This window comes from Salvelinus fontinalis, chromosome 40, assembly GCF_029448725.1.
Source record: "Salvelinus fontinalis isolate EN_2023a chromosome 40, ASM2944872v1, whole genome shotgun sequence".
In the NCBI taxonomy this organism is placed as follows: Eukaryota; Metazoa; Chordata; class Actinopteri; order Salmoniformes; family Salmonidae; genus Salvelinus; species Salvelinus fontinalis.
The window spans coordinates 63,299-90,931 of record NC_074704.1 but is presented as its reverse complement, the minus strand read 5'-3'; the positions used below and the strand labels follow the sequence as shown (position 1 = coordinate 90,931).

Here is a 27,633-nt window from a genome sequence, read left to right as displayed (position 1 = left end):
TGCATGATGATTGATAATTCATAAAATCCATCTCTGGTGTGATGACATTCATTAACCTCTACTAGCCTATGTGCTCCTCTCTCTGCATAAATGAACCCCTCTAGCCTCTGTCAAGTCCTTATCAGTCTCGACTATTCATTTAGTCATACTTCAGATCAAGCCCCTGCACGCTATGCAGTTGTCTTGCAGCTTCCTTCCCCCACATCTACAGATGAAGGCTCCATCACAAATAGAATCCTTTCCCCTACATGGTGCACTACATTTGCTCAGAGCCCAATGGCCCTGGCCAAAAATAGCGCACTAGGGAATAGGGTGCCATTTGGGAGGCGACGGGAGAATTATTTGGGCATTGCCAATAACAGTTAAGCTCCTAGTCATGTCAGAAATGGACAGAACCTGTTGAGGATTAACCCGTAAACAGTCTGGGCTTTTGTGCCACATGCAAGAACTCATCTCTGGTGAGAGATTCTCTCCCTGGAGAGAAAGAGAGTGAGAGAGAAAGGGAGAGAGAGGGAGATTAGATGGGTTTTTACAATGAATGTTCTCATTCAAAAAATAGCCCACCCTTTTTGCTTGTCTGACCGGTAGTGTCTCATCAGTTTTAAAAGCTGTCGGGAATTGTCTTTTCTATTTTACAATGTCGTTTTGGGGGGAATTCTTTAATATGGTGAGTCCTAGCCTATGGATGGAGGCTCTGGCAGATGTGCACTGACTAGTGGAAGTGTCACTAAAACGGTATTATTCATCAAACGTTATGTTATTTTCTGTTACAAATACAATGTTAAAATTGGTAACTGGATTAAAACAATAAAAACTTTAATAAATCGCAACGGGCTTTAAATTGTTCTCTCTACTGTTAATTTGTCATTCAAATTACGCACGGTGCCTTTACCGAAGGGAAGAGGAGGAGTGATTGCAGTGCTGAGTGAACGAATGACACACATCTCCTCCCTTCCGCTGGCGCTGAAACTCGAGAGAGAAGTGACAGGTAGGAAGACCGTTGTGTAGCTACCAGACCAGACAGACTCAGATAAACAAAAATGTCAAACTCATGAAAGAAAATGGTTCATAGTAAAGTCGACAGTTTGTGAGAGAGACAGTTATAAAAGTTTTGATGGGAAGTTGCCAGAGAAATGCAAATTAGTTTGAGAATACACTTTACAACTTCGATGTGGATCATTTCATATTTAAGGTCACAATGAGTGGACAGCAAACTTTTTAAAACTTAAAATTGTCATAACAAAAAGGAATTTCTAGCACATATAAAATACGCGGGGCAGTGTCAGAACGATTTGTCAACGGAAGGCGCTTGTCATTGGAGGATGATCACTAAATTAGATCAGAATACATCACAGAAGGAAGTTGAGGATGTGTTCAACGGGTCGAGACATAATAATCCCCTAATCACAGACACTTTCTGTCCTCTTCAAATGAAATAGCCTACAATCTCAGTTCATCATGCACAGACGGAGGATGCTTCGGGCACTCCCTGTTTTTATATTCATGTTCTTCATCGTTTTAATCGTGGACTTTCAACTAAGGACGCGGAATCTCCACAAACTCAATTCTATTCACAATCCGTTCGGGGGAGACTTACTGCGCTCGATTCAAGAGGCGCCTCTCTCCCCGGCAAAGGAGCCACCAAAGCCGGCCAAGTTTCCTCGACAACCTGCCGCTGTCTCTACTATGAACCAGACTGTTGGTGGCTTACAAGCTGAGATACAGAGAAGGAGAGACAAGTTGAGGTCTTTGGAACAGAGAAGGGTTTTCGTCACTCCATCCCTGTTGAGGTTAACGGACATCTTCCTCGCGGTGAAGAGCACCGGGAGGTTCCACGGCACGCGCCTATCTCTTCTCCTCGAGACGTGGATCTCCAAGACCAAGGAGCACGTGAGTGTGGTTGATTGGTCCAGCACGTATTCGTCAAAGTTTAAAAAAAAATGTTACCTAATCTTATAGGGTACTTTGACGGGGGACCATTCAATTATCAAGTAACATTGAACTCATATCACTGTCTTTTTGCTTTATTGTAGGCCTAGTTTAGAGTCATTTTATTGCAATAACCCAGATATCACTGATTGGTGACATGGGATAACCAATAGCCTCAACAGTCCCCTTATTCACAGTTATTATATGGCAGGTGAACAGTGGTAACATGGGAATAGGTCTACAGTTATTACATCGTAGGTGCACAGTGGTAACATTGGAATAGGTCTACAGTTATTACATGGCAGGTGCACAGTGGTAACATGGGGATAGGTCTACAGTTATTACATGGTAGGTGCACAGTGGTAACATGGGAATAGGTCTACAGTTATTACATGGGAATAGGTCTACAGTTATTACATGGTAGGTGCACAGTGGTAACATGGGAATACGGCTACAGTTATTACATGAGAATAGGTCTACAGTTATTACATGGTAGGTGCACAGTGGTAACATGGGAATACGGCTACAGTTATTACATGAGAATAGGTCTACAGTTATTACATGGTAGGTGCACAGTGGTAACATGGGAATAGGTCTACAGTTATTACATGGTAGGTGCACAGTGGTAACATGGGAATAGGTCTACAGTTATTACATGGCAGGTGCACAGTGGTAACATGGGAATAGGTCTACAGTTATTACATGGTAGGTGCACAGTGGTAACATGGGAATAGGTCTACAGTTATTACATGGCAGGTGAACAGTGGTAACATGGGAATAGGTCTACAGTTATTACATGGTAGGTGCACAGTGGTAACATGGGAATAGGTCTACAGTTATTACATGGTAGGTGCACAGTGGTAACATGGGAATAGGTCTACAGTTATTACATGGCAGGTGCACAGTGGTAACATGGGAATAGGTCTACAGTTATTACATGGCAGGTGCACAGTGGTAACATGGGAATAGGTCTACAGTTATTGCATGGTAGGTGCACAGTGGTAACATGGGAATAGGTCTACAGTTATTACATGGCAGGTGCACAGTGGTAACATGGGAATAGGTCTACAGATATTACATGGGAATAGGTCTACAGTTATTACATGGTAGGTGCACAGTGGTAACATGGGAATAGGTCTACAGTTATTACATGGTAGGTGCACCGTGGTAACATGGGAATAGGTCTACAGTTATTACATGGCAGGTGCACAGTGGTAACATGGGAATAGGTCTACAGTTATTACATGGTAGGTGCACAGTGGTAACATGGGAATAGGTCTACAGTTATTACATGGTAGGTGCACAGTGGTAACATGGGAATAGGTCTACAGTTATTACATGGTAGGTGCACAGTGGTAACATGGGAATAGGTCTACAGTTATTACATGGTAGGTGCACAGTGGTAACATGGGAATAGGTCTACAGTTATTACATGGTAGGTGCACAGTGGTAACATGGGAATAGGTCTACAGTTATTACATGGTAGGTGCACAGTGGTAACATGGGAATAGGTCTACAGTTATTACATGGCAGGTGCACAGTGGTAACATGGGAATAGGTCTACAGTTATTACATGGTAGGTGCACAGTGGTAACATGGGAATAGGTCTACAGTTATTACATGGTAGGTGCACAGTGGTAACATGGGAATAGGTCTACAGTTATTACATGGTAGGTGCACAGTGGTAACATGGGAATAGGTCTACAGTTATTACATGGTAGGGGCACAGTGGTAACATGGGAATAGGTCTACAGTTATTACATGGGAATAGGTCTACAGTTATTACATGGTAGGTGCACAGTGGTAACATGGGAATAGGTCTACAGTTATTACATGGTAGGGGCACAGTGGTAACATGGGAATAGGTCTACAGTTATTACATGGGAATAGGTCTACAGTTATTACATGGTAGGTGCACAGTGGTAACATGGGAATAGGTCTACAGTGGTAACATGGGAATAGGTCTACAGTTATTACATGGTAGGTGCACAGTGGTAACATGGGAATAGGTCTACAGTTATTACATGGTAGGTGCACAGTGGTAACATGGGAATAGGTCTACAGTTATTACATGGTAGGTGCACAGTGGTAACATGGGAATAGGTCTACAGTTATTACATGGTAGGTGCACCGTGGTAACATGGGAATAGGTCTACAGTTATTACATGGCAGGTGCACAGTGGTAACATGGGAATAGGTCTACAGTTATTACATGGGAATAGGTCTACAGTTATTACATGGTAGGTGCACAGTGGTAACATGGGAATAGGTCTACAGTTATTACATGGTAGGTGCACAGTGGTAACATGGGAATAGGTCTACAGTTATTACATGGTAGGTGCACAGTGGTAACATGGGAATAGGTCTACAGTTATTACATGGTAGGTGCACAGTGGTAACATGGGAATAGGTCTACAGTTATTACATGGTAGGTGCACAGTGGTAACATGGGAATAGGTCTACAGTTATTACATGGTAGGTGCACAGTGGTAACATGGGAATAGGTCTACAGTTATTACATGGTAGGTGCACAGTGGTAACATGGGAATAGGTCTACAGTTATTACATGGTAGGTGCACAGTGGTAACATGGGAATAGGTCTACAGTTATTACATGGTAGGTGCACCGTGGTAACATGGGAATAGGTCTACAGTTATTACATGGTAGGTAACCTAACCTACACAGTGATTGTTCAGTTCTTAGGCCTAGAGGGACTGTTGATTGAGAAACACCTAATGTAGTCAGTATGGCCCAACTCAGCTGGTCCTCTTCCTGTTTTGAACAGTCATGTTCTTTACAGAACAAAGCAGCACTTCCTCCTTGGCTACTTTCTACACTGAGTCAACATGACTGGGGCTTTTGCCTCTCAGACTGTATCAGAGGTATAGTGAAGCATGTGTGAGGAGTAGTCTACTAGTCCCATTGATGTTGTGTTAGGTTTGGCTGTATAGTAGGGTTAGCAGATTACACACACACACGCACGCACGCACGCACGCACGCACGCACGCACGCACGCACGCACGCACGCACGCACGCACGCACGCACGCACACACACACACACACACACACACACACACACACACACACACACACACACACACACACACACATGTATTAGGACATAACTCTTTTGGAAGACCCTATCTTCCTAGGTCCTATCTTGAAGTGGCTTGTCAAAGCGAAATCCTAACAAGCATTTAACAATGTCACACTTCTAGAAGAAGTGTTTGAGATGACTGTTGGAAGCTGTGTTTGTGCGAAATGACTGTTGGAAGCTGTGTTTGTGTGAAATGACTGCCAAGCAGATATACATGGGGTACTTTGTATTGTAAAAGTTGTAGAACACATACTTCATTGGCAGTTGGCACTTATCATTCCATGTTTGGTTCTCATAGACAATGATAGTGTTCCCAATACATGTTATCAAAGCATTGTTTCACCCTTGTACCTGTTTCTCAAAATACGAGGCACATTTGATACGTGCCTTTTCTCTGAAGAAGTATGTCAGCGATTTCTTCAGGTCATATAAAAGTCTTTACACTTTCTCGTCAGCTAGTGATTCAGATGGACAGACAGGGTGACTCGTGGTTTGGTCCTCAGCAGATATTAACTTTAATCTTAGTTTTAGAGAAGTGAAATCATCAGCTCTCTCTCTTTCACCCGTCTCTCTCTCTCTCTCTCTCCCGTCTCTCTCTCTCTCTCTCTCCCGTCTCTCTATGTTCAACTGAGAGTCAGAACGGAACCTCTGTAGAACCTCAGAGGAAATGTTTTCCATCCAACAGTGTAGTCATGGCTACTATCTACAGATGATGTGTATATAGTCTAATGTTGCTTATTTTCATTTCTTACAAGTGGAACGTTAACGCAAAGATTCTGGCTTTTTGTTTTTCTCGACCCTAACATACATGCACACACACACACACACACACAGTTCCATGTTCTCTTCATAGACTTCCTGTTCTCAGATCAGTTTCCGTTTCAGCATTGTTGCTCTGCGGCTGTGGCGTCACCCTGGCACAGACAGCAAACACACAGACACACACAGCATCCTGTAGTAGTGTTGTGTGTGTGTGTTGTGTGTGTCAAAACAACACAAAACAAAAGATAAACCATGTACCCCTGTCCATACTCCATTAGAAGAGACAGATGATTTAAAGTCACAGTAGTGCACTGATACAGGACCCAGCTGCATTACACTCTATAGGAGAGAAATCTATCCAGCTATGTTTTACAGCATGAGTAAAAGAGACAGATTTATCCTCTCTCTCTCTCTCTCTCTCTCTCTCTCTCTCTCTCTCTCTCTCTCTCTCTCTCTCTCTCTCTTCTCTCTTCTCTCTCTTCTCTCTCTTCTCTCTCTTCTCTCTCTTCTCTCTCTTCTCTCTCTCTCTCTCTCTCTCTCTCTCTCTCTCTCTCTCTCTCTCTCTCTCTCTCTCTCTCTCTCTCTCTCTCTCTCTCTCTCTCTCTCTCTCTCTCTCTCTCTCTCTCTCTCTCTCTCTCTCTCTCCCCCAGTCAACTCCCAATGTCTAGTTTACGAGCCACTGCCAGCCCCCACTCAGCCATCTTGGATCTTCAGCCTCTTTAGCCCAGGCAGAATGATAGGGGCCTAGTGGACATTATGGAGCCGTGGTGCTGGTGCAGTTACCTGAATTATGACTGCCAGGGAGGAAACTAATGACACAGGGCCTCTGGGTCCTGAGTCAAGCAGCGCCTCTTTTGGTTTCATCACCAGGGAATCGATCAGTGAATTACTCCTCCTTTGAACGAGTGATGGGATGGAGGGATGCGGAGGAGAAGAAAGAAAAATACCCACAGGGGGCTAGGGGCGGGGGGGGGGGGCTATACAATGGCTGAAGGGAAGATTTAGAGGTAGCTATACTCGATATGAGAGGTAGAGGGAGGCTGTACTGTTGTTTCAATGGAGATAGATAGAGTGCAGATCACATGGGTGTGTGTGTGTGTGTGTTGTAGTGGGAAGACAGGGCTCTATGATAGATACATGCAGTTCATCTAGTGCACTTAAGCTATTAAGGCGATCACTTAGGTTAATGTAAAGCCGTGGGTAGGCACACACACACGCACGCACGCACGCACGCGCGCACGCACGCACACACACACACACACACACAGAGAGAGAATGAGAGATAGGGAGAGAAGGAGAGAGATATAGACAGGAGGAGAGGAGCTGCTCTATTATATTACACACTGTGGTGAATTACACCCCATAAAACACTGTTTTATCCACCCAGAGGCTGCTCTATTATATTACACACCGTGGTGAATTACACCCCGTAAAACACTGTTTTATCCACCCAGAGGCCGCTCTATTATATTACACACCGTGGTGAATTACACTCCGTAAAACACTGTTTTATCCACCCAGAGGCCGCTCTATTATATTACACACCGTGGTGGTGAAATACACTCCGTAAAACACTGTTTTATCAACCCAGAGGCTGCTCTATTATATTACACACCGTGGTGAATTACACCCCGTAAAACACTGTTTTATCCACCCAGAGGCTGCTCTATTATATTACACACCGTGGTGAATTACACCCCGTAAAACACTGTTTTATCCACCCAGAGGCTGCTCTATTATATTACACACCGTGGTGGTGAATTACACCCCGTAAAACACTGTTTTATCCACCCAGAGGCTGCTCTATTATATTACACACCGTGGTGAATTACACCCCGTAAAACACTGTTTTATCCACCCAGAGGCCGCTCTATTATATTACACACCGTGGTGAATTACACTCCGTAAAACGCTGTTTTATCCACCCAGAGGCTGCTCTATTATATTACACACCGTGGTGGTGAATTACACCCCGTAAAACACTGTTTTATCCACCCAGAGGCTGCTCTATTATATTACACACCGTGGTGAATTACACTCCGTAAAACACTGTTTTATCCACCCAGAGGCTGCTCTATTATATTACACACCGTGGTGAATTACACCTCGTAAAACACTGTTTTATCCACCCAGAGGCTGCTCTATTATATTACACACCGTGGTGAATTACACCCCGTAAAACACTGTTTTATCCACCCAGAGGCTGCTCTATGATATTACACACCATGGTGAATTACACTCCGTAAAACACTGTTTTATCCACCCAGAGGCTGCTCTATTATATTACACACCGTGGTGAATTACACCCCGTAAAACACTGTTTTATCCACCCAGAGGCTGCTCTATTATATTACACACCGTGGTGAATTACACCTCGTAAAACACTGTTTTATCCACCCAGAGGCTGCTCTATTATATTACACACCGTGGTGAATTACACCCCGTAAAACACTGTTTTATCCACCCAGAGGCTGCTCTATTATATTACACACCGTGGTGAATTACACTCCGTAAAACACTGTTTTATCCACCCAGAGGCTGCTCTATTATATTACACACCGTGGTGAATTACACTCCGTAAAACACTGTTTTATCCACCCAGAGGCAGCTCTATTATATTACACACCGTGGTGAATTACACCCCGTAAAACACTGTTTTATCCACCCAGAGGCTGCTCTATTATATTACACACCGTGGTGAATTACACCCCGTAAAACACTGTTTTATCCACCCAGAGGCTGCTCTATTATATTACACACCGTGGTGGTGAATTACACCCCGTAAAACACTGTTTTATCCACCCAGAGGCTGCTCTATTATATTACACACCGTGGTGGTGAATTACACTCCGTAAAACACTGTTTTATCCACCCAGAGGCTGCTCTATTATATTACACACCGTGGTGGTGAAATACACTCCGTAAAACACTGTTTTATCCACCCAGAGGCTGCTCTATTATATTACACACCGTGGTGAATTACACCCCGTAAAACACTGTTTTATCCACCCAGAGGCTGCTCTATTATATTACACACCGTGGTGAATTACACCCCGTAAAACACTGTTTTATCCACCCAGAGGCTGCTCTATTATATTACACACCGTGGTGAATTACACCCCGTAAAACACTGTTTTATCCACCCAGAGGCTGCTCTATGATATTACACACCATGGTGAATTACACTCCGTAAAACACTGTTTTATCCACCCAGAGGCTGCTCTATTATATTACACACCGTGGTGAATTACACCCCGTAAAACACTGTTTTATCCACCCAGAGGCTGCTCTATTATATTACACACCGTGGTGAATTACACCCCGTAAAACACTGTTTTATCCACCCAGAGGCTGCTCTATTATATTACACACCGTGGTGAATTACACCCCGTAAAACACTGTTTTATCCACCCAGAGGCTGCTCTATTATATTACACACCGTGGTGGTGAATTACACTCCGTAAAACACTGTTTTATCCACCCAGAGGCTGCTCTATTATATTACACACCGTGGTGAATTACACCCCGTAAAACACTGTTTTATCCACCCAGAGGCTGCTCTATTATATTACACAACGTGGTGGTGAATTACACTCCGTAAAACACTGTTTTATCCACCCAGAGGCCCTAGGCTACGTCCCAAATGCCTTCCTATTCCCTACATAGTGCACTATATTCAGAATAGGGTGCCATTTGGGACGGTCCTGTCACCTCAGGAGGAGTTTTATAGCTTTACTGTAATGGTTTGATAATGCTTAGGAGAGAGTTGAAACAGACACACATCCTCGTTTATCTCTTCTCTCTTAGATGAAAGAGTACCAGACACTCTGAGGGAACAACACTTTCCTTTTTCCCTCTCACCCATCTCCACCCTCTCCCTCTCTTATCTTCCCTCTTTCCCCCTTTCACTCCCTGTACTCCACCCCCATCACTTCCTATGGAAGATTGGATCAGCAGTCAGTCTGTGTATGTGTATGTGTGTGTGTGTGTGTGTGTGTGTGTGTGTGTGTGTGTGTGTGTGTGTGTGTGTGTGTGTGTGTGTGTGTGTGTGTGTGTGCTTCCTTTAGCAGTCATACACTGTGGGTGATATTAGAGTGGGAGCCCACTGATAGGGCTCTTCTACACTACCTGACCAAAAGTATGTGGACACCTGCTCATTGAACATCTCATTCCAAAATCATGAGCTTTAATATTGAGTTGGTCCACTCTTTGCTGCTATAACAGCCTCCACTCTTCTGGGAAGGCTTTCCACTAGATGTTGGAACATTGCTGCAGGGACTTGGTTCCATTCAGCCACAAGAGCATTAGTGAGGTCGGGCACTGATGTTGGGTGATTAGGCCTGAATCACAGTCGCCGTTCCAATTCATCCCAAAGGTGTTCGATGGGGTTGAGGTCAGGGCTCTGTGCAGGCCAGTCAGGTTCTTCACCGATCTCAACAAACCATTTGTTTGTATGGACCTCATTTTGTGCACGGGGGCATTGTCATGCAGGAACAGGAAAGGGCCTTCCCCAAACTGTTGCCACAAAGTTGGAAGCACAGAATTGTCTAGAATGTCATTGTATGCTGTAGTGTTAAGATTTCCGTTCACTGGAACTATGGGGACTAGCCCGAACCATGAAAAACAGCTCCAGACCATTATTCCTCCTCCACCAAACTTTACTGTTGGCACTATTGGGGCAGGTAGTGTTCTCCTGGCATCCGCCAAATCCAGATTAGTTTGTCGGACTGTTAGCAACGGATGTGGCTGAAATAGCCGAATCCACAAATTTGAAGGGGTGTCCACATACTTTTGTATATATAATGTATCTTTAGATTCATTGGTTGCTAGTTGTGACCAACAGAGGTCAGTGGTGGACCAGCTACACAGTGCTGCACTACTGTAGAACTCAGGGAAATAGATAGCATGCCGTTTAGATCACTGAGTCTGTTGGTGAGAGAGAGAGAGGGGGGGGGGGGGGGAGGGGGGAGAGAGGGAGAGAGGGAGAGAGAGAGAGAGAGAGAGAGAGGGAGAGGGAGAGAGAGAGAGAGAGAGAGAGAGAGAGAGAGAGGGAGAGAGAGAGAGAGAGAGAGGGAGAGGGAGAGGGAGAGAGAGAGAGAGAGAGAGAGAGAGAGAGACAGAGAGACAGAGAGACAGAGAGACAGAGAGAGAGAGAGAGAGGGGGGGGGGGGGGGAGAGAGAGAGAGAGGAAGAGGGAGAGGGAGAGAGAGAGAGTCTACAGAGGAAGTGTTGGGAGCAGAGGTCAAGGATATGTAATCTCCCAATGGGAGGGTAGTGTTGCTGTTTCACACTGTCTTCAATGTAATGGCAGCGAGGGTCAAAGGTTCAAGTGGCTGTGTATGTCTTCCCTTTAGCTTATGGTGCAGCCTGTTTCTGTCAGTATTAATCTGTCCTCCATTATCTTGCTACGTGTGTGAGGTGTATGTGGGGGGGGGGGGGTCTGTTTGTGTGAGGGGGTGTCTGTCTCTGTGTGTAGTGGGGGTGTGTGTGGGTGTCTGTGTCTGTGTGTATGTTTGTGTATGTGTGGTAGGGGTCTGTGTGTGTGTGTGGGGGGGGGGGGGTGTATGTTTGTGTTTGTGTGTATGTGTGTGTGTGTGTATGTGTGTGTTTGTGTATGTATGTGTGTGTTATATCTCTCTCTCTTCTCTTCCTTCTCTAGACGTTCATCTTTACAGACACAGAGGATGAAGACATCAAGTCCAGAGGTAGGTCTTCAGCTCCACCAATCACAAGCAAGGAGAGACTTGTTGCATTAACAGTTGTAATGTTTAAGGGCGATAGTTGTTTATTAGACAACAGTTCCAGCTTTAATCTCATTTAAGTCTCATGTCAGAGTGTTGTAAAATGAACACATTGATAGGTGCTCTGACTGAAATCATTTTTTCTATTCAGGTTACAATTTGATTGTGACAGATTGTCCGTCTGACCACAGTCACCAGGCTCTGTCCTGTAAGATGTCTGCTGAATATGACCACTTCATGGCCTCCGATAAGAAGTGAGTGACCAGCACAACCTAGACAGAGAGAAACACATAGACTATCACTTTACAGGACTTAGATAGTCTATCTCTTTACAGGACATATAGAGACTATCACTTTACAGGACATAGATGGACTATCACTTTACAGGACATAGATAGTCTATCACTTTACAGGGCATAGAGAGACTATCACTTTACAGGGCATATATAGACTATCACTTTACAGGGCATAGAGAGACTATCTCTTTACAGGACATAGATAGTCTATCACTTTACAGGACATAGAGAGACTATCACTTTACAGGACTTAGATAGTCTATCTCTTTACAGGACATATAGAGACTATCACTTTACAGGACATAGATGGACTATCACTTTACAGGACATAGATAGTCTATCACTTTACAGGACATAGATAGTCTATCACTTTACAGGACATAGATAGTCTATCACTGTACAGGACATAGATAGTCTATCACTGTACAGGACATAGATAGTCTATCACTTTACAGGACATAGATAGTCTATCACTTTACAGGACATAGAGAGACTATCACTTTACAGGACATAGATGGACTATCACTTTACAGGACATAGAGAGACTATTACTTTACAGGACATAGATAGTCTATCACTGTACAGGACATAGATAGTCTATCACTTTACAGGACATAGATAGTCTATCACTTTACAGGACATAGATAGCCTATCACTTTACAGGACATAGATAGTCTATCACTTTACAGGGCATAGATAGTCTATCACTTTACAGGACATATATAGTCTATCACTTTACAGGGCATAGATAGACTATCACTTTACAGGGCATAGATAGTCTATCACTTTACAGGACATAGATAGTCTATCACTTTACAGGGCATAGAGAGACTATCACTTTACAGGGCATAGAGAGACTATCACTTTACAGGACATAGAGAGACTATCACTTTACAGGACATAGAGAGACTATCAATTTACAGGACATAGAGAGACTATCACTTTACAGGACATAGAGAAACTATCACTTTACAGGACATAGAGAGACTATCACTTTACAGGACATAGATAGTCTATCAGTTTACAGGGCATAGAGAGACTATTACTTTACAGGGCACAGATAGTCTATCACTTTACATGACATAGAGAGACTATCACTTTACAGGGCATAGAGAGACTATCACTTTACAGGACATAGAGAAACTATCACTTTACAGGACATAGAGAGACTATCACTTTACAGGACATAGATAGTCTATCAGTTTACAGGGCATAGAGAGACTATTACTTTACAGGGCACAGATAGTCTATCACTTTACATGACATAGAGAGACTATCACTTTACAGGGCATAGAGAGACTATCACTTTACAGGACATAGATAGTCTATCACTTTACAGGACATAGATAGTCTATCACTTTACAGGACATAGATAGTCTATCACTTTACAGGACATAGATAGTCTATAACTTTACAGGACATAGATAGTCTATCACTTTACAGGGCATAGAGAGACTATTACTTTACAGGGCATAGAGAGACTATCACTTTACAGGACATAGATAGTCTATCACTTTACAGGACATAGATAGTCTATCACTTTACAGGACATAGATAGTCTATCACTTTACAGGGCATAGATAGTCTATCACTTTACAGGACATAGATAGTCTATCACTTTACAGGGCATATATAGACTATCACTTTACAGGGCATAGATAGTCTATCACTTTACAGGACATAGATAGTCTATCACTTTACAGGGCATAGAGAGACTATCACTTTACAGGGCATAGAGAGACTATCACTTTACAGGACATAGAGAGACTATCACTTTACAGGACATAGAGAGACTATCACTTTACAGGACATAGAGAGACTATCACTTTACAGGACATAGAGAAACTATCACTTTACAGGACATAGAGAGACTATCACTTTACAGGACATAGATAGTCTATCAGTTTACAGGGCATAGAGAGACTATTACTTTACAGGGCACAAATAGTCTATCACTTTACATGACATAGAGAGACTATCACTTTACAGGATATAGATAGTCTATCACTTTACAGGACATAGATAGTCTATCACTTTACAGGACATAGATGGTCTATCACTTTACAGGGCATAGATAGTCTATCACTTTACAGGGCATAGAGAGACTATTACTTTACAGGGCATAGAGAGACTATCACTTTACAGGACATAGATAGTCTATCACTTTACAGGATATAGATAGTCTATCACTTTACAGGACATAGATAGTCTATCACTTTACAGGACATAGATAGTCTATCACTTTACAGGACATAGATAGTCTATCACTTTACAGGGCATAGATAGTCTATCACTTTACAGGACATAGATAGTCTATCACTTTACAGGACATAGATAGTCTATCACTGTACAGGACATAGATAGTCTATCACTGTACAGGACATAGATAGTCTATCACTTTACAGGACATAGATAGTCTATCACTTTACAGGACATAGATTGTCTATCACTTTACAGGGCATAGATAGTCTATCACTTTACAGGACATAGAGAGACTATCACTTTACAGGACATAGTTAGTCTATCACTTTACAGGACATAGATAGTCTATCACTTTACAGGGCATAGATAGTCTATCACTTTACAGGACATAGAGAGACTATTACTTTACAGGGCATAGATGGACTATCACTTTACAGGGCATAGAGAGACTATTACTTTACAGGGCATAGATGGACTATCACTTTACAGGGCATAGAGAGACTATTACTTTACAGGGCATAGATGGACTATCACTTTACAGGACATAGATAGTCTATCACTTTACAGGACATAGAGAGATTATCACTTTACAGGACATATAGAGTCTATCACTTTACAGGGCATAGAGAGACTATCACTTTACAGGACATAGATGGTCTATCACTTCACAGGACATAGAGAGATTATTACTTTACAGGGCTTAGAGAGACTATTACTTTACAGGGCATAGATGGACTATCACTTTACAGGACATAGATGGTCTATCACTTCACAGGACATAGATAGTCTATCACTTTACAGGACATAGAGAGACTATCACTTTACAGGACATAGAGAGACTATTACTTTACAGGGCATAGATAGTATATCACTTTACAGGACATAGATAGTCTATCACTTCACAGGACATAGAGAGACTATCACTTTACAGGACATAGAGAGACTATTGCTTTACAGGACTTAGAGAGACTATTACTTTACAGGGCATAGAGAGACTATTACTTTACAGGACTTAGAGAGACTATTACTTTACAGGACATAGAGAAACTATCACTTTACAGGACATAGAGAGACTATTATTTACAGGACTTAGAGAGACTATTACTTTACAGGACATAGAGAAACTATTACTTTACAGGGCATAGATGGACTATCACTTTACAGGACATAGATGGTCTATCACTTCACAGGACATAGATAGTCTATCACTTTACAGGACATAAAGAGACTATCACTTTACAGGGCATAGAGAGACTATTACTTTACAGGACATAGATAGTCTATCACTTTACAGGGCATAGATAGTCTATCACTTTACAGGACTTAGAGAGACTATCACTTTACAGGGCATATATAGACTATCACTTTACAGGGCATAGAGAGACTATCTCTTTACAGGACATAGATAGTCTATCACTTTACAGGACATAGAGAGACTATCTCTTTACAGGACTTAGAGAGACTATTACTTTACAGGACATAGAGAAACTATTACTTTACAGGGCATAGATGGACTATCACTTTACAGGACATAGATGGTCTATCACTTCACAGGACATAGATAGTCTATCACTTTACAGGACATAGAGAGACTATCACTTTACAGGGCATAGAGAGACTATTACTTTACAGGACATAGATAGTCTATCACTTTACAGGACATAGATAGTCTATCACTTTACAGGGCATAGATAGTCTATCACTTTACAGGACATAGAGAGACTATCACTTTACAGGACATAGAGAGACTATTACTTTACAGGGCATAGATAGTATATCACTTTACAGGACATAGATAGTCTATCACTTCACAGGACATAGAGAGACTATCACTTTACAGGACATAGAGAGACTATTGCTTTACAGGACTTAGAGAGACTATTACTTTACAGGGCATAGAGAGACTATTACTTTACAGGACTTAGAGAGACTATTACTTTACAGGACATAGAGAAACTATCACTTTACAGGACATAGAGAGACTATTATTTACAGGACTTAGAGAGACTATTACTTTACAGGACATAGAGAAACTATTACTTTACAGGGCATAGATGGACTATCACTTTACAGGACATAGATGGTCTATCACTTCACAGGACATAGATAGTCTATCACTTTACAGGACATAAAGAGACTATCACTTTACAGGGCATAGAGAGACTATTACTTTACAGGACATAGATAGTCTATCACTTTACAGGGCATAGATAGTCTATCACTTTACAGGACTTAGAGAGACTATCACTTTACAGGGCATATATAGACTATCACTTTACAGGGCATAGAGAGACTATCTCTTTACAGGACATAGATAGTCTATCACTTTACAGGACATAGAGAGACTATCTCTTTACAGGACTTAGAGAGACTATTACTTTACAGGACATAGAGAAACTATTACTTTACAGGGCATAGATGGACTATCACTTTACAGGACATAGATGGTCTATCACTTCACAGGACATAGATAGTCTATCACTTTACAGGACATAGAGAGACTATCACTTTACAGGGCATAGAGAGACTATTACTTTACAGGACATAGATAGTCTATCACTTTACAGGACATAGATAGTCTATCACTTTACAGGGCATAGATAGTCTATCACTTTACAGGACATAGATAGTCTATCACTTTACAGAACATAGATAGTCTATCACTGTACAGGACATAGATAGACTATCACTTTACAGGGCATAGATGGACTCACTTTACAGGGCATAGAGAGACTATCACTTTACAGGCATAGAGAGACTATTACTTTACAGGACTTAGAGAGACTATTACTTTACAGGACATAGAGAAACTATCACTTTACAGGACATAGATAGTCTATCACTTTACAGGACATAGATAGTCTATCACTTTACAGGGCATAGATAGTCTATCACTTTACAGGACATAGATAGTCTATCACTTTACAGAACATAGATAGTCTATCACTGTACAGGACATAGATAGTCTATCACTGTACAGGACATAGATAGTCTATCACTTTACAGGACATAGATAGTCTATCACTTTACAGGACATAGATTGTCTATCACTTTACAGGGCATAGATAGTCTATCACTTTACAGGACATAGAGAGACTATCACTTTACAGGACATAGATAGTCTATCACTTTACAGGACATAGATAGTCTATCACTTTACAGGGCATAGATAGTCTATCACTTTACAGGACATAGAGAGACTATTACTTTACAGGGCATAGATGGACTATCACTTTACAGGGCATAGAGAGACTATTACTTTACAGGGCATAGATGGACTATCACTTTACAGGGCATAGAGAGACTATTACTTTACAGGGCATAGATGGACTATCACTTTACAGGACATAGATAGTCTATCACTTTACAGGACATAGAGAGACTATCACTTTACAGGACATATAGAGTCTATCACTTTACAGGGCATAGAGAGACTATCACTTTACAGGACATAGATGGTCTATCACTTCACAGGACATAGAGAGACTATTACTTTACAGGGCTTAGAGAGACTATTACTTTACAGGGCATAGATGGACTATCACTTTACAGGACATAGATGGTCTATCACTTCACAGGACATAGATAGTCTATCACTTTACAGGACATAGAGAGACTATCACTTTACAGGACATAGAGAGACTATTACTTTACAGGGCATAGATAGTATATCACTTTACAGGACATAGATAGTCTATCACTTCACAGGACATAGAGAGACTATCACTTTACAGGACATAGAGAGACTATTACTTTACAGGACTTAGAGAGACTATTACTTTACAGGGCATAGAGAGACTATTACTTTACAGGACTTAGAGAGACTATTACTTTACAGGACATAGAGAAACTATCACTTTACAGGACATAGAGAGACTATTACTTTACAGGACTTAGAGAGACTATTACTTTACAGGACATAGAGAAACTATTACTTTACAGGGCATAGATGGACTATCACTTTACAGGACATAGATGGTCTATCACTTCACAGGACATAGATAGTCTATCACTTTACAGGACATAGAGAGACTATCACTTTACAGGGCATAGAGAGACTATTACTTTACAGGACATAGATAGTCTATCACTTTACAGGGCATAGATAGTCTATCACTTTACAGGACTTAGAGAGACTATCACTTTACAGGGCATATATAGACTATCACTTTACAGGGCATAGAGAGACTATCTCTTTACAGGACATAGATAGTCTATCACTTTACAGGACATAGAGAGACTATCTCTTTACAGGAAATAGATAGTATATCACTTTACAGGACATAGATAGTCTATCTCTTTACAGGACATAGAGAGACTATCACTTTACAGGACATAGAGAGACTATTACTTTACAGGGCATAGATAGTCTATCACTTTACAGGGCATAGAGAGACTATCACTTTACAGGACATAGAGAGACTATCACTTTACAGGACATAGAGAGACTATCACTTTACAGGACATAGAGAGACTATTACTTTACAGGGCATAGATAGTCTATCACTTTACAGGACATAGATAGACTACCACTTTACAGGGCATAGATGGTTTATCACTTTACAGGACATAGATAGTATATCACTTTACAGGACATAGAGAGACTATCACTTTACAGGACATAGATAGACTATCACTTTACAGGGCATAGATGGACTCACTTTACAGGGCATAGAGAGACTATCACTTTACAGGCATAGAGAGACTATTACTTTACAGGACTTAGAGAGACTATTACTTTACAGGACATAGAGAAACTATCACTTTACAGGACATAGAGAGACTATTACTTTACAGGACTTAGAGAGACTATTACTTTACAGGACATAGAGAAACTATTACTTTACAGGGCATAGATGGACTATCACTTTACAGGACATAGATGGTCTATCACTTCACAGGACATAGATAGTCTATCACTTTACAGGACATAGAGAGACTATCACTTTACAGGGCATAGAGAGACTATCACTTTACAGGACATAGATAGTCTATCACTTTACAGGGCATAGATAGTCTATCACTTTACAGGGCATAGAGAGACTATCACTTTACAGGACATAGAGAGACTATCACTTTACAGGACATAGAGAGACTATCACTTTACAGGACATAGAGAGACTATCTCTTTACAGGACATAGAAGGACTATTACTTTACAGGACATAGATAGTCTATCACTTTACAGGACATAGAGAGACTATCACTTTACAGGACATAGAGAGACTATCACTTTACAGGACATAGAGAGACTATTACTTTACAGGGCATAGATAGTCTATCACTTTACAGGACATAGATAGACTACCACTTTACAGGGCATAGATGGTTTATCACTTTACAGGACATAGATAGTATATCACTTTACAGGACATAGAGAGACTATCACTTTACAGGACATAGATAGACTATCACTTTACAGGGCATAGATGGACTCACTTTACAGGGCATAGAGAGACTATCACTTTACAGGCATAGAGAGACTCACTTTACAGGGCATAGAGAGACTATTACTTTACAGGCATAGAGAGACTATTACTTTACAGGGCATAGAGAGACTATCACTTTACAGGACATAGAGAGACTATCACTTTACAGGACATAGAGAGACTATCACTTTACAGGACATAGAGAGACTATCACTTTACAGGACATAGATAGTATATCACTTTACAGGACATAGATAGTCTATCACTTTACAGGGCATGTAGAGACTACCACTTTACAGGACATAGAGAGACTATCACTTTACAGGACATAGATAGTCTATCACTTTACAGGGCATGTAGAGACTACCACTTTACAGGACATAGAGAGACTATCACTTTACAGGACATAGATAGTCTATCACTTTACAGGACATATATAGACTATCACTTTACAGGACATATATAGACTATCACTTTACAGGACATAGAGATACTATCACTTTACAGGACATAGATGGACTATCACTTTACAGGACATAGAGAGACTATCACTTTACAGGGCATAGATAGTATATCACTTTACAGGACATAGATAGTATATCACTTTACAGGACATAGATAGACTATCACTTTACAGGGCATGTAGAGACTATCACTTTACAGGACATAGAGAGACTATCACTTTACAGGGCATAGATAGTATATCACTTTACAGGACATAGATAGTCTATCACTTTACAGGACATATATAGACTATCACTTTACAGGACATAGAGATACTATCACTTTACAGGACATAGATGGACTATCACTTTACAGGACATAGAGAGACTATCACTTTACAGGACATAGAGAGACTATCACTTTACAGGACATAGAGAGACTATCACTTTACAGGGCATAGATAGTATATCACTTTACAGGACATAGATAGTATATCACTTTACAGGACATAGATAGTCTATCACTTTACAGGGCATGTAGAGACTACCACTTTACAGTGCATAGAAAGACTATTACTTTACAGGACATAGAGAGACTATCACTTTACAGGATATAGAGATCACGTTAACAAGTAGAAGTTGTAAAGTACCAGACATTTCTATCAACATTTTATACCAAACTGTAGGATTTGTGTTCAAACCTGATAGAAGAAAGGGCAGAGACAAGGTCCCAGTGTTTAGTTTGGAATCAAGCCTGGGTTGTAATTAGAACAGAGGAAAGGGATCAACTGTTCACTTCAGTTTGGAACCGATCCCTGTGTTGTCCCCTCTCTCTCCAGGTGGCTGTGTCATGTTGACGATGATAACTACGTGAATCCTGGAGCTCTTCTCTCCCTGCTCTCAGCCTTCCCCCAAGACGGGGATGTCTACGTGGGCAAGCCCAGCCTCGACCACCCCATTCATACCCATGAACTACTGGATGGCAACAAGACAGTACGCTCCCACCATGCACTGCATAGAGCCCAAAGCTATATTCCAATGAACAATACAATGCTTTGTTCTAGTGGTATGTTAAAGACACGTCTGAGATCTGTGGGGCCTACTAAGTAGTCTCTAGCCCTCCCACTTTGGGCTGGACAGGACATGTCAATGTGTCAATGTGTAGTTCATACAGGCACAATGTAAAACCAAAATTATTGTCTTACCTCAATTAGTCACGAAATCCCCTAGTTTGAAACACTTCCCTAAACATAACCCTGACCCACGTGGGCCAGCCCTGTAGCATTTCGAGTTCCAGCCAATGAGCTTCAGCCCCTCGCCATTTGAGTGGCAGCTAGCAAGATGCACACACAGCAGAGCGAGAGAGAGACCATATCTGCACATATGTGCCGTAGTGCGCACATTTTCAGGGGACCACTTTTGGCTTGTGGACGCTACTTCCAGAACTACTGGCTGAAAAGCAAAAGTACCGGAGAATCTCTTTAAGTAGTATGTTGCTGTGGCCATTAGAAAATGTCTGTCTCCCTTCCTGAGGGGGTCACTGATATGTTTCTGTCTCCCTTCCTGAGGGGGTCACTGATATGTTTCTGTCTCCCTTCCTGAGGGGGTCACTGATATGTTTCTGTCTCCCTTCCTGAGGGGGTCACTGATATGTTTCTGTCTCCCTTCCTGAGGGGGTCACTGATATGTTTCTGTCTCCCTTCCTCAGGGGGTCACTGATATGTTTCTGTCTTCCTGAGGGGGTCACTGATATGTTTCTGTCTCCCTTCCTGAGGGGGTCACTGATATGTTTCTGTCTTCCTGAGGGGGTCACTGATATGTTTCTGTCTCCCTTCCTGAGGGGGTCACTGATATGTTTGACCGTTTTGATGCCAAGATGGTTGCCATGGGAATTCTAAACCTCGAACAGAGTTGGCCAAGCACTGTAAATTATTCAAGTCATTCCACATCTCTCCTCTTTCAATTCACTTCTCATCAGGAACGGAGGGATGGAAGGATGGAAGGATGAAGGGTTGATTGTAGATCCATCCATTCATGTGGTTTTAGTCACTGTGGAGTGTTTTTCTAACCGGAGGGTTGATTGGTGATTGGCATGTTATTGGTTATTGATCTAAGAACCATGTCATCAAGTGGAAGTGTCAAAGACACCCAAGGGGATAGGCTGTCAACAAGCAGGATCGGTCAATTCGATTGGTTTAGGAACAGACATGCTCACACTAGATAAACATGTGTCTTGTACTGTATGTGTGTGAGTAAGTGTGTGTCTCATTTACAGTAGAATGAATGACTGTATTGAGCCTAAGTGTATCTTGGTTCCCGAGAGTGTCTCGCAAAAGATGCTCCCTCCCTCCCTCCCTCCCTCCCTCCATCCCTCCCTCCCTCCCTCCCTCCCTCCCTCCCTCCCTCCCTCCCTCCCTCCCTCCCTCCATCCCTCCCTGGTTAGAGAGTAGATTTAGCATTGACAGTAGGACAGGCCTCAGACTCCCTAGAGAAAGGGAACACAAGGTCGGAGGAGATGAGGATGAGAGGAGGGGAGGAGAGGGGGACTCCAGAGAGGGAGGAGGAGATGAGGATGAGAGGAGGGGAGGAGAGGGGGACTCCAGAGAGGGAGGAGGAGATGAGGATGAGAGGAGGGGAGGAGAGGGGGACTCCAGAGAGGGAGGAGGAGATGAGGATGAGAGGAGGCGAGGAGAGGGGGACTCCAGAGAGGGAGGAGGAGATGAGGATGAGAGGAGGGGAGGAGAGGGGGACTCCAGAGAGGGATGAGGAGATGGGGAGGAGAGGGGGACTCCAGAGAGGGAGGAGGAGATGAGGATGAGAGGAGGGGAGGAGAGGGGGACTCCAGAGAGGGAGGAGGAGATGGGGAGGAGAGGGGGACTCCAGAGAGGGAGGAGGAGATGAGGATGAGAGGAGGGGAGGAGAGGGGGACTCCAGAGAGGGAGGAGGAGATGAGGATGAGAGGAGGGGAGGAGAGGGGGACTCCAGAGAGGGAGGAGGAGATGAGCATGAGAGGAGGGGAGGAGAGGGGGACTCCAGAGAGGGAGGAGGAGATGAGGATGAGAGGAGGGGAGGAGAGGGGGACTCCAGAGAGGGAGGAGGAGATGAGGATGAGAGGAGGGGAGGAGAGGGGGACTCCAGAGAGGGAGGAGGAGATGAGGATGAGAGGAGGGGAGGAGAGGGGGACTCCAGAGAGGGAGGAGGAGATGAGGATGAGAGGAGGGGAGGAGAGGGGGACTCCAGAGAGGGAGGAGGAGATGAGGATGAGAGGAGGGGAGGAGAGGGGGACTCCAGAGAGGGAGGAGGAGATGAGGATGAGAGGAGGGGAGTTAGAGGGGGACTCCAGAGAGGGAGGAGGAGATGAGGATGAGAGGAGGGGAGGAGAGGGGGACTCCAGAGAGGGAGGAGGAGATGGGGAGGAGAGGAGGGGAGGAGAGGGGGACTCCAGAGAGGGAGGAGGAGATGAGGATGAGAGGAGGGGAGGAGAGGGGGACTCCAGAGAGGGAGGAGGAGAGGAGATGAGGAGGGGAGGAGAGGGGGACTCCAGAGAGGGAGGAGGAGAGGACCTTGGGAGAATGATGATACACATACCTGTTGTGATTTATGCTGCTGTCACGGCAACCGATACAAATCAAATCAAATGTTATTTGTCACATGCTCCGCATACAACAGGTGTAGACCTTTCAGTGAAATGCTTACTTACAAGCCCTTAACCAACAATGCAGTTTTAAGAAAAATACCTAAAAAAAGAAAGAAAGAAAAGTAACAAATAACTAGAGCAGCATTAAAATAGCAATAGCGAGGCTATATACAGGGTGTACCGCTACAGAGTCAATGTGAAGGGGCACCGGTGGGTCGAGGTAATTGAGGTAATATGTACATGTAGATAGAGTTATTGAAGTGACTATGCATATATAATAAACAGAGTAGCAGCGTAAAAGGTGGGGGAAGGAGGGAAATGCAAATTGTCTGGGTAGCCATTTGATTAGATGTTCAGGAGTCTTATGACTTGGGGGTAGAAGCTGTTGAGAAGCCTCTTGGACCTAGACTTGGCGCTCCGGTACCGCTTGCCGTGAGGTAGCAGAGAGAACAGTCTATGACTAGGGTGGCTGGAGTCCTTGAGAATTTTTAGGGCCTTTCTCTCACACCGCCTGGTATAGAGGTCCTGGATTGCAGGAAGCTTGGCCCCAGTGATGTACTGGGCCATACGCACTACCCTCTGTATTGCCTTGTGGTCGGAGGCCGAGCAATTGCCATATCAGGCAGTTATGCAACCAGTCAGGATGTTCTCGATGGTGCAGCTGTAGAACCCTTTGAGGATCTGCGGACCCATGCCAAATCTTTTCAGTCTCCTGAGGGGGAATAGGTTTTGTCGTGCCCTCTTCACAACTGTCTTGGTGTGTTTAGACCATGTTAGTTTGTTGGTGATGTGGACACCAAGGAACTTGAAGCTCTCAACCTGCTCCACTACAGCCTCGTCGATGAGATACATAACAACATAACAACTCAGCCCACCGTCTGATTTGCATGACAAATACCAAACAAATAACAGATATATTGTCCGTTTGACAAATGCTACACAAATATAAACATACATTATCTCCTTGCTAATCACTTACAAGATAAATAGCACACAGAATATGTCAGACTTTTATAAATGCTTAAAAGTAGCATATGCAAGACTCATAGCAAAGTGAGTCAGAGAGAACTGAGAAAGTCTATCGTTGTAAGTAGATCACAGAATATGATGAGTTTGAGGGAAACTGAGGACACAGAGAGTGTTGTTTCATCGTTGTGGATGGAGGGAGTTTCCTCTACCTGTTCTAGCACATCAACCTTTACATGATTCATTCTGTCTGGAAGGTGGACGTCTGTGCTCTGTTCATGTCAAAGAGAGGTGCAGTTCTGCCTGGTGATTGACTGTGTGTGTATTCTTCTTTCTAGAAAGAAGTGCAGTTCTGGTTTGCCACGGGAGGAGCAGGCTTCTGTCTGAGTCGCAGAATAGCTGAGAAGATGGCTCCATGGGCTAGGTGAGGAGTGTGTCTGTGTATGAGTGTGTGTGTGTGTATGTGTGTGTGTGTGTGTGTGTGTGTGTGTGTGTGTGTGTGTATGTGTGTGTGTTTGGGTCAAGAGTGAACTCTAGTCCATGAGAACAGGTGTGTGTAGGGGTTTGTCTGTGTGAAAGATGGAGAGTCAGAGAGTGTACATTATATCTGTGAATGTATGTGACAGTGTGTTGGGTCATTGGACATACAGTCTGTGTATATGCTTGTCTTTATGTGACTGTATGCGTGGGTTTGAGTCAACTGGGTTTGAGTCAATGTGGGTGTATCTATATCTGACTCTGTGTGTGTGTCTACCTGTGTGTCTAGTGGTCCCAGGTTTGAGCAGACGTCAGCAGTGATCCGTCTGCCAGATGACTGTACAGTAGGCTTCATCGTAGAGAGAAGACTGGGGATATCCATGGTCCACAGTTCAATGTTCCACTCTCACCTGGAGAACCTGCTACTGCTGACGCCCAGCAAAATACCTCTACAGGTCTCTCACACACACACACACACACACACACACACACACACACACACACACACACACACACACACACACACACACACACACACACACACACACACACACACACACACACACACACACACACACACACACACACACACACACACACACACACACACACACACAAATAATTTCTGCCTCATGTAATGTGTTGTCTCTCCTCTAAGTTGTATTGTGTGTGTTCTCTCCAGGTGACTCTTAGTTATGGGCTGTTTGAGAACAAGATGAACAGTGTGGAGCTGAATAGACTCTTCTCCAAGGAGGATGATCCCTCCAGGTCAGTACCAACCTGTCTTCAGGCCAAGAAACCTTGACAAAAACCACGCCAGGGTTGCAATATTCCGCTAACTTTCCCCAAAATCCCAGGCTTTCCAGTAATCCTGGTTGGTGGATTATGGAGCTCCTTGCTTATTCCCTCCTGATTCCTGTAGTTTTACAGCTGGGATTCCTGGAAAACCTTTGTGAAAGTTACCGGTATCTAGCAGCACTACACCAGACTCTAGAGGGGATCCTTCTTCTCTGCCTGCAGGGGTACACGTTCAAAATGTCCCAACAGTTAAAGTAGAACTAGTAGCTATGTGCTGTACATGTAGGTAGGGGTAAAGTTACTAGGCAACAGGATAGACAATAGGCAGTGGCAGCAGCGTGAAAGTGTGTGTGTGTGTGTGTGTGTGTGAGTGTATGTGTGTGTGTGGCATCAGTGTGCATGTAATGTGTGTGTGGGCATATGTAGTGTGTGTGTGTGTATACGGTATGTGTGTGTGTTGGTGTGTCAGTGTAAGTATGTGTGAGTGTGTGCATAGAGTCAGTGTGAGTGAGTTAGTTTAAAAAGGCTCAGTGCAGGTAGTCCGGATAGACATTAGATGAGCTATTTAGCAGTCTTGTTGCTCAGTCTCATGGTTCGGGGGTAGACGCTGTCCAGGGTCCTGGTAAGGCTCGTCATGTATCTGCATGTGTACGCCCTTTACAGATGCTGTCCAGGGTCCTGGTAAGGCTCGTCATGTATCTGCATGTGTACGCTCTTTACAGATACTGTCAAAAGAACCATCATCTTACTTGTCGATTCAATGTTAATTAATTGTATTTCTGTACGTTTAATAATGATATATGTCGTCATATAGAATGTTCTGTCATTCTTTACAGGTTTAAGACGGTCCACTGTCTACTCTATCCACTGACCAGCTGGTGCCCTTGAAGACTCCAACTCCCAGCAGCACCTGCGCCTCCTGAGAGTCGGGGCTGTCTGTACATAGTTCCTGGTTTAACAGTGTATTCACGTCCCAGTCTGGGCTGTCTGTACATAGTTCCTGGTTTAACAGTGTATTCACGTCCCAGTCTGGGCTGTCTGTACATAGTTCCTGGTTTAACAGTGTATTCACGTCCCAGTCTGGGCTGTCTGTACATAGTTCCTGGTTTAACAGTGTATTCACGTCCCAGTCTGGGCTGTCTGTACATAGTTCCTGGTTCCTGGTTTAACAGTGTATTCACGTCCCAGTCTGGGCTGTCTGTACATATTTCCTAGTTTCTGGTTTAACAGTGTATTCACATCCCAGTCTGGGCTGTCTGTACATAGTTTCTGGTTTAACAGTGTATTCACATCCCAGTCTGGGCTGTCTGTACATAGTTCCTGGTTTAACAGTGTATTCACGTCCCAGTCTGGGCTGTCTGTACATAGTTTCTGGTTTAACAGTGTATTCACGTCCCAGTCTGGGCTGTCTGTACATAGTTCCTGGTTTAACAGTGTATTCACGTCCCAGTCTGGGCTGTCTGTACATAGTTCCTGGTTTAAAAGTGTATTCACGTCCCAGTCTGGGCTGTCTGTACATAGTTCCTGGTTTAACAGTGTATTCACATCCCAGTCTGGGCTGTCTGTACATAGTTCCTGGTTTAACAGTGTATTCACGTCCCAGTCTGGGCTGTCTGTACATAGTTCCTGGTTTAACAGTGTATTCACGTCCCAGTCTGGGCTGTCTGTACATAGTTCCTGGTTTAACAGTGTATTCACGTCCCAGTCTGGGCTGTCTGTACATAGTTTCTGGTTTCTGGTTTAAAAGTGTATTCACGTCCCATTCTGGGCTGTCTGTACATAGTTCCTGGTTTAACAGTGTATTCACGTCCCAGTCTGGGCTGTCTGTACATAGTTCCTGGTTTCTGGTTTAACAG

At 43.2% G+C, this 27,633-nt stretch overlaps 1 protein-coding gene across 1 annotated transcript; it reads left to right on the top strand.

The window, feature by feature from the left end:
- The first annotated feature begins 942 nt into the window (after positions 1–942).
- LOC129839579 (beta-1,3-N-acetylglucosaminyltransferase manic fringe-like) lies at positions 943–27,012 on the top strand. The gene is made up of 8 exons (XM_055907110.1): positions 943–1,890; positions 11,449–11,494; positions 11,682–11,784; positions 20,739–20,892; positions 24,841–24,926; positions 25,269–25,434; positions 25,662–25,747; positions 26,614–27,012. Exons 1-8 carry the CDS (start codon positions 1,459–1,461, stop codon positions 26,663–26,665), a joined length of 1,125 nt encoding a protein of 374 aa, XP_055763085.1. The 5' UTR covers positions 943–1,458; the 3' UTR covers positions 26,666–27,012.
- The last annotated feature ends 621 nt before the right edge of the window (positions 27,013–27,633 follow it).

Bases quoted from the DNA above. Each gene is read 5' to 3' on its own strand.
- LOC129839579 (XM_055907110.1), top strand. From the start codon at position 1,459: ATGCACAGACGGAGGATGCTTCGGGCACTCCCTGTTTTTATATTCATG. The intron at 11,495-11,681 runs GTAGGTCTTCAG...TTTTCTATTCAG, and splicing joins TGAAGACATCAAGTCCAGAG to GTTACAATTTGATTGTGACA. The intron at 11,785-20,738 runs GTGAGTGACCAG...CTCTCTCTCCAG, and splicing joins TTCATGGCCTCCGATAAGAA to GTGGCTGTGTCATGTTGACG.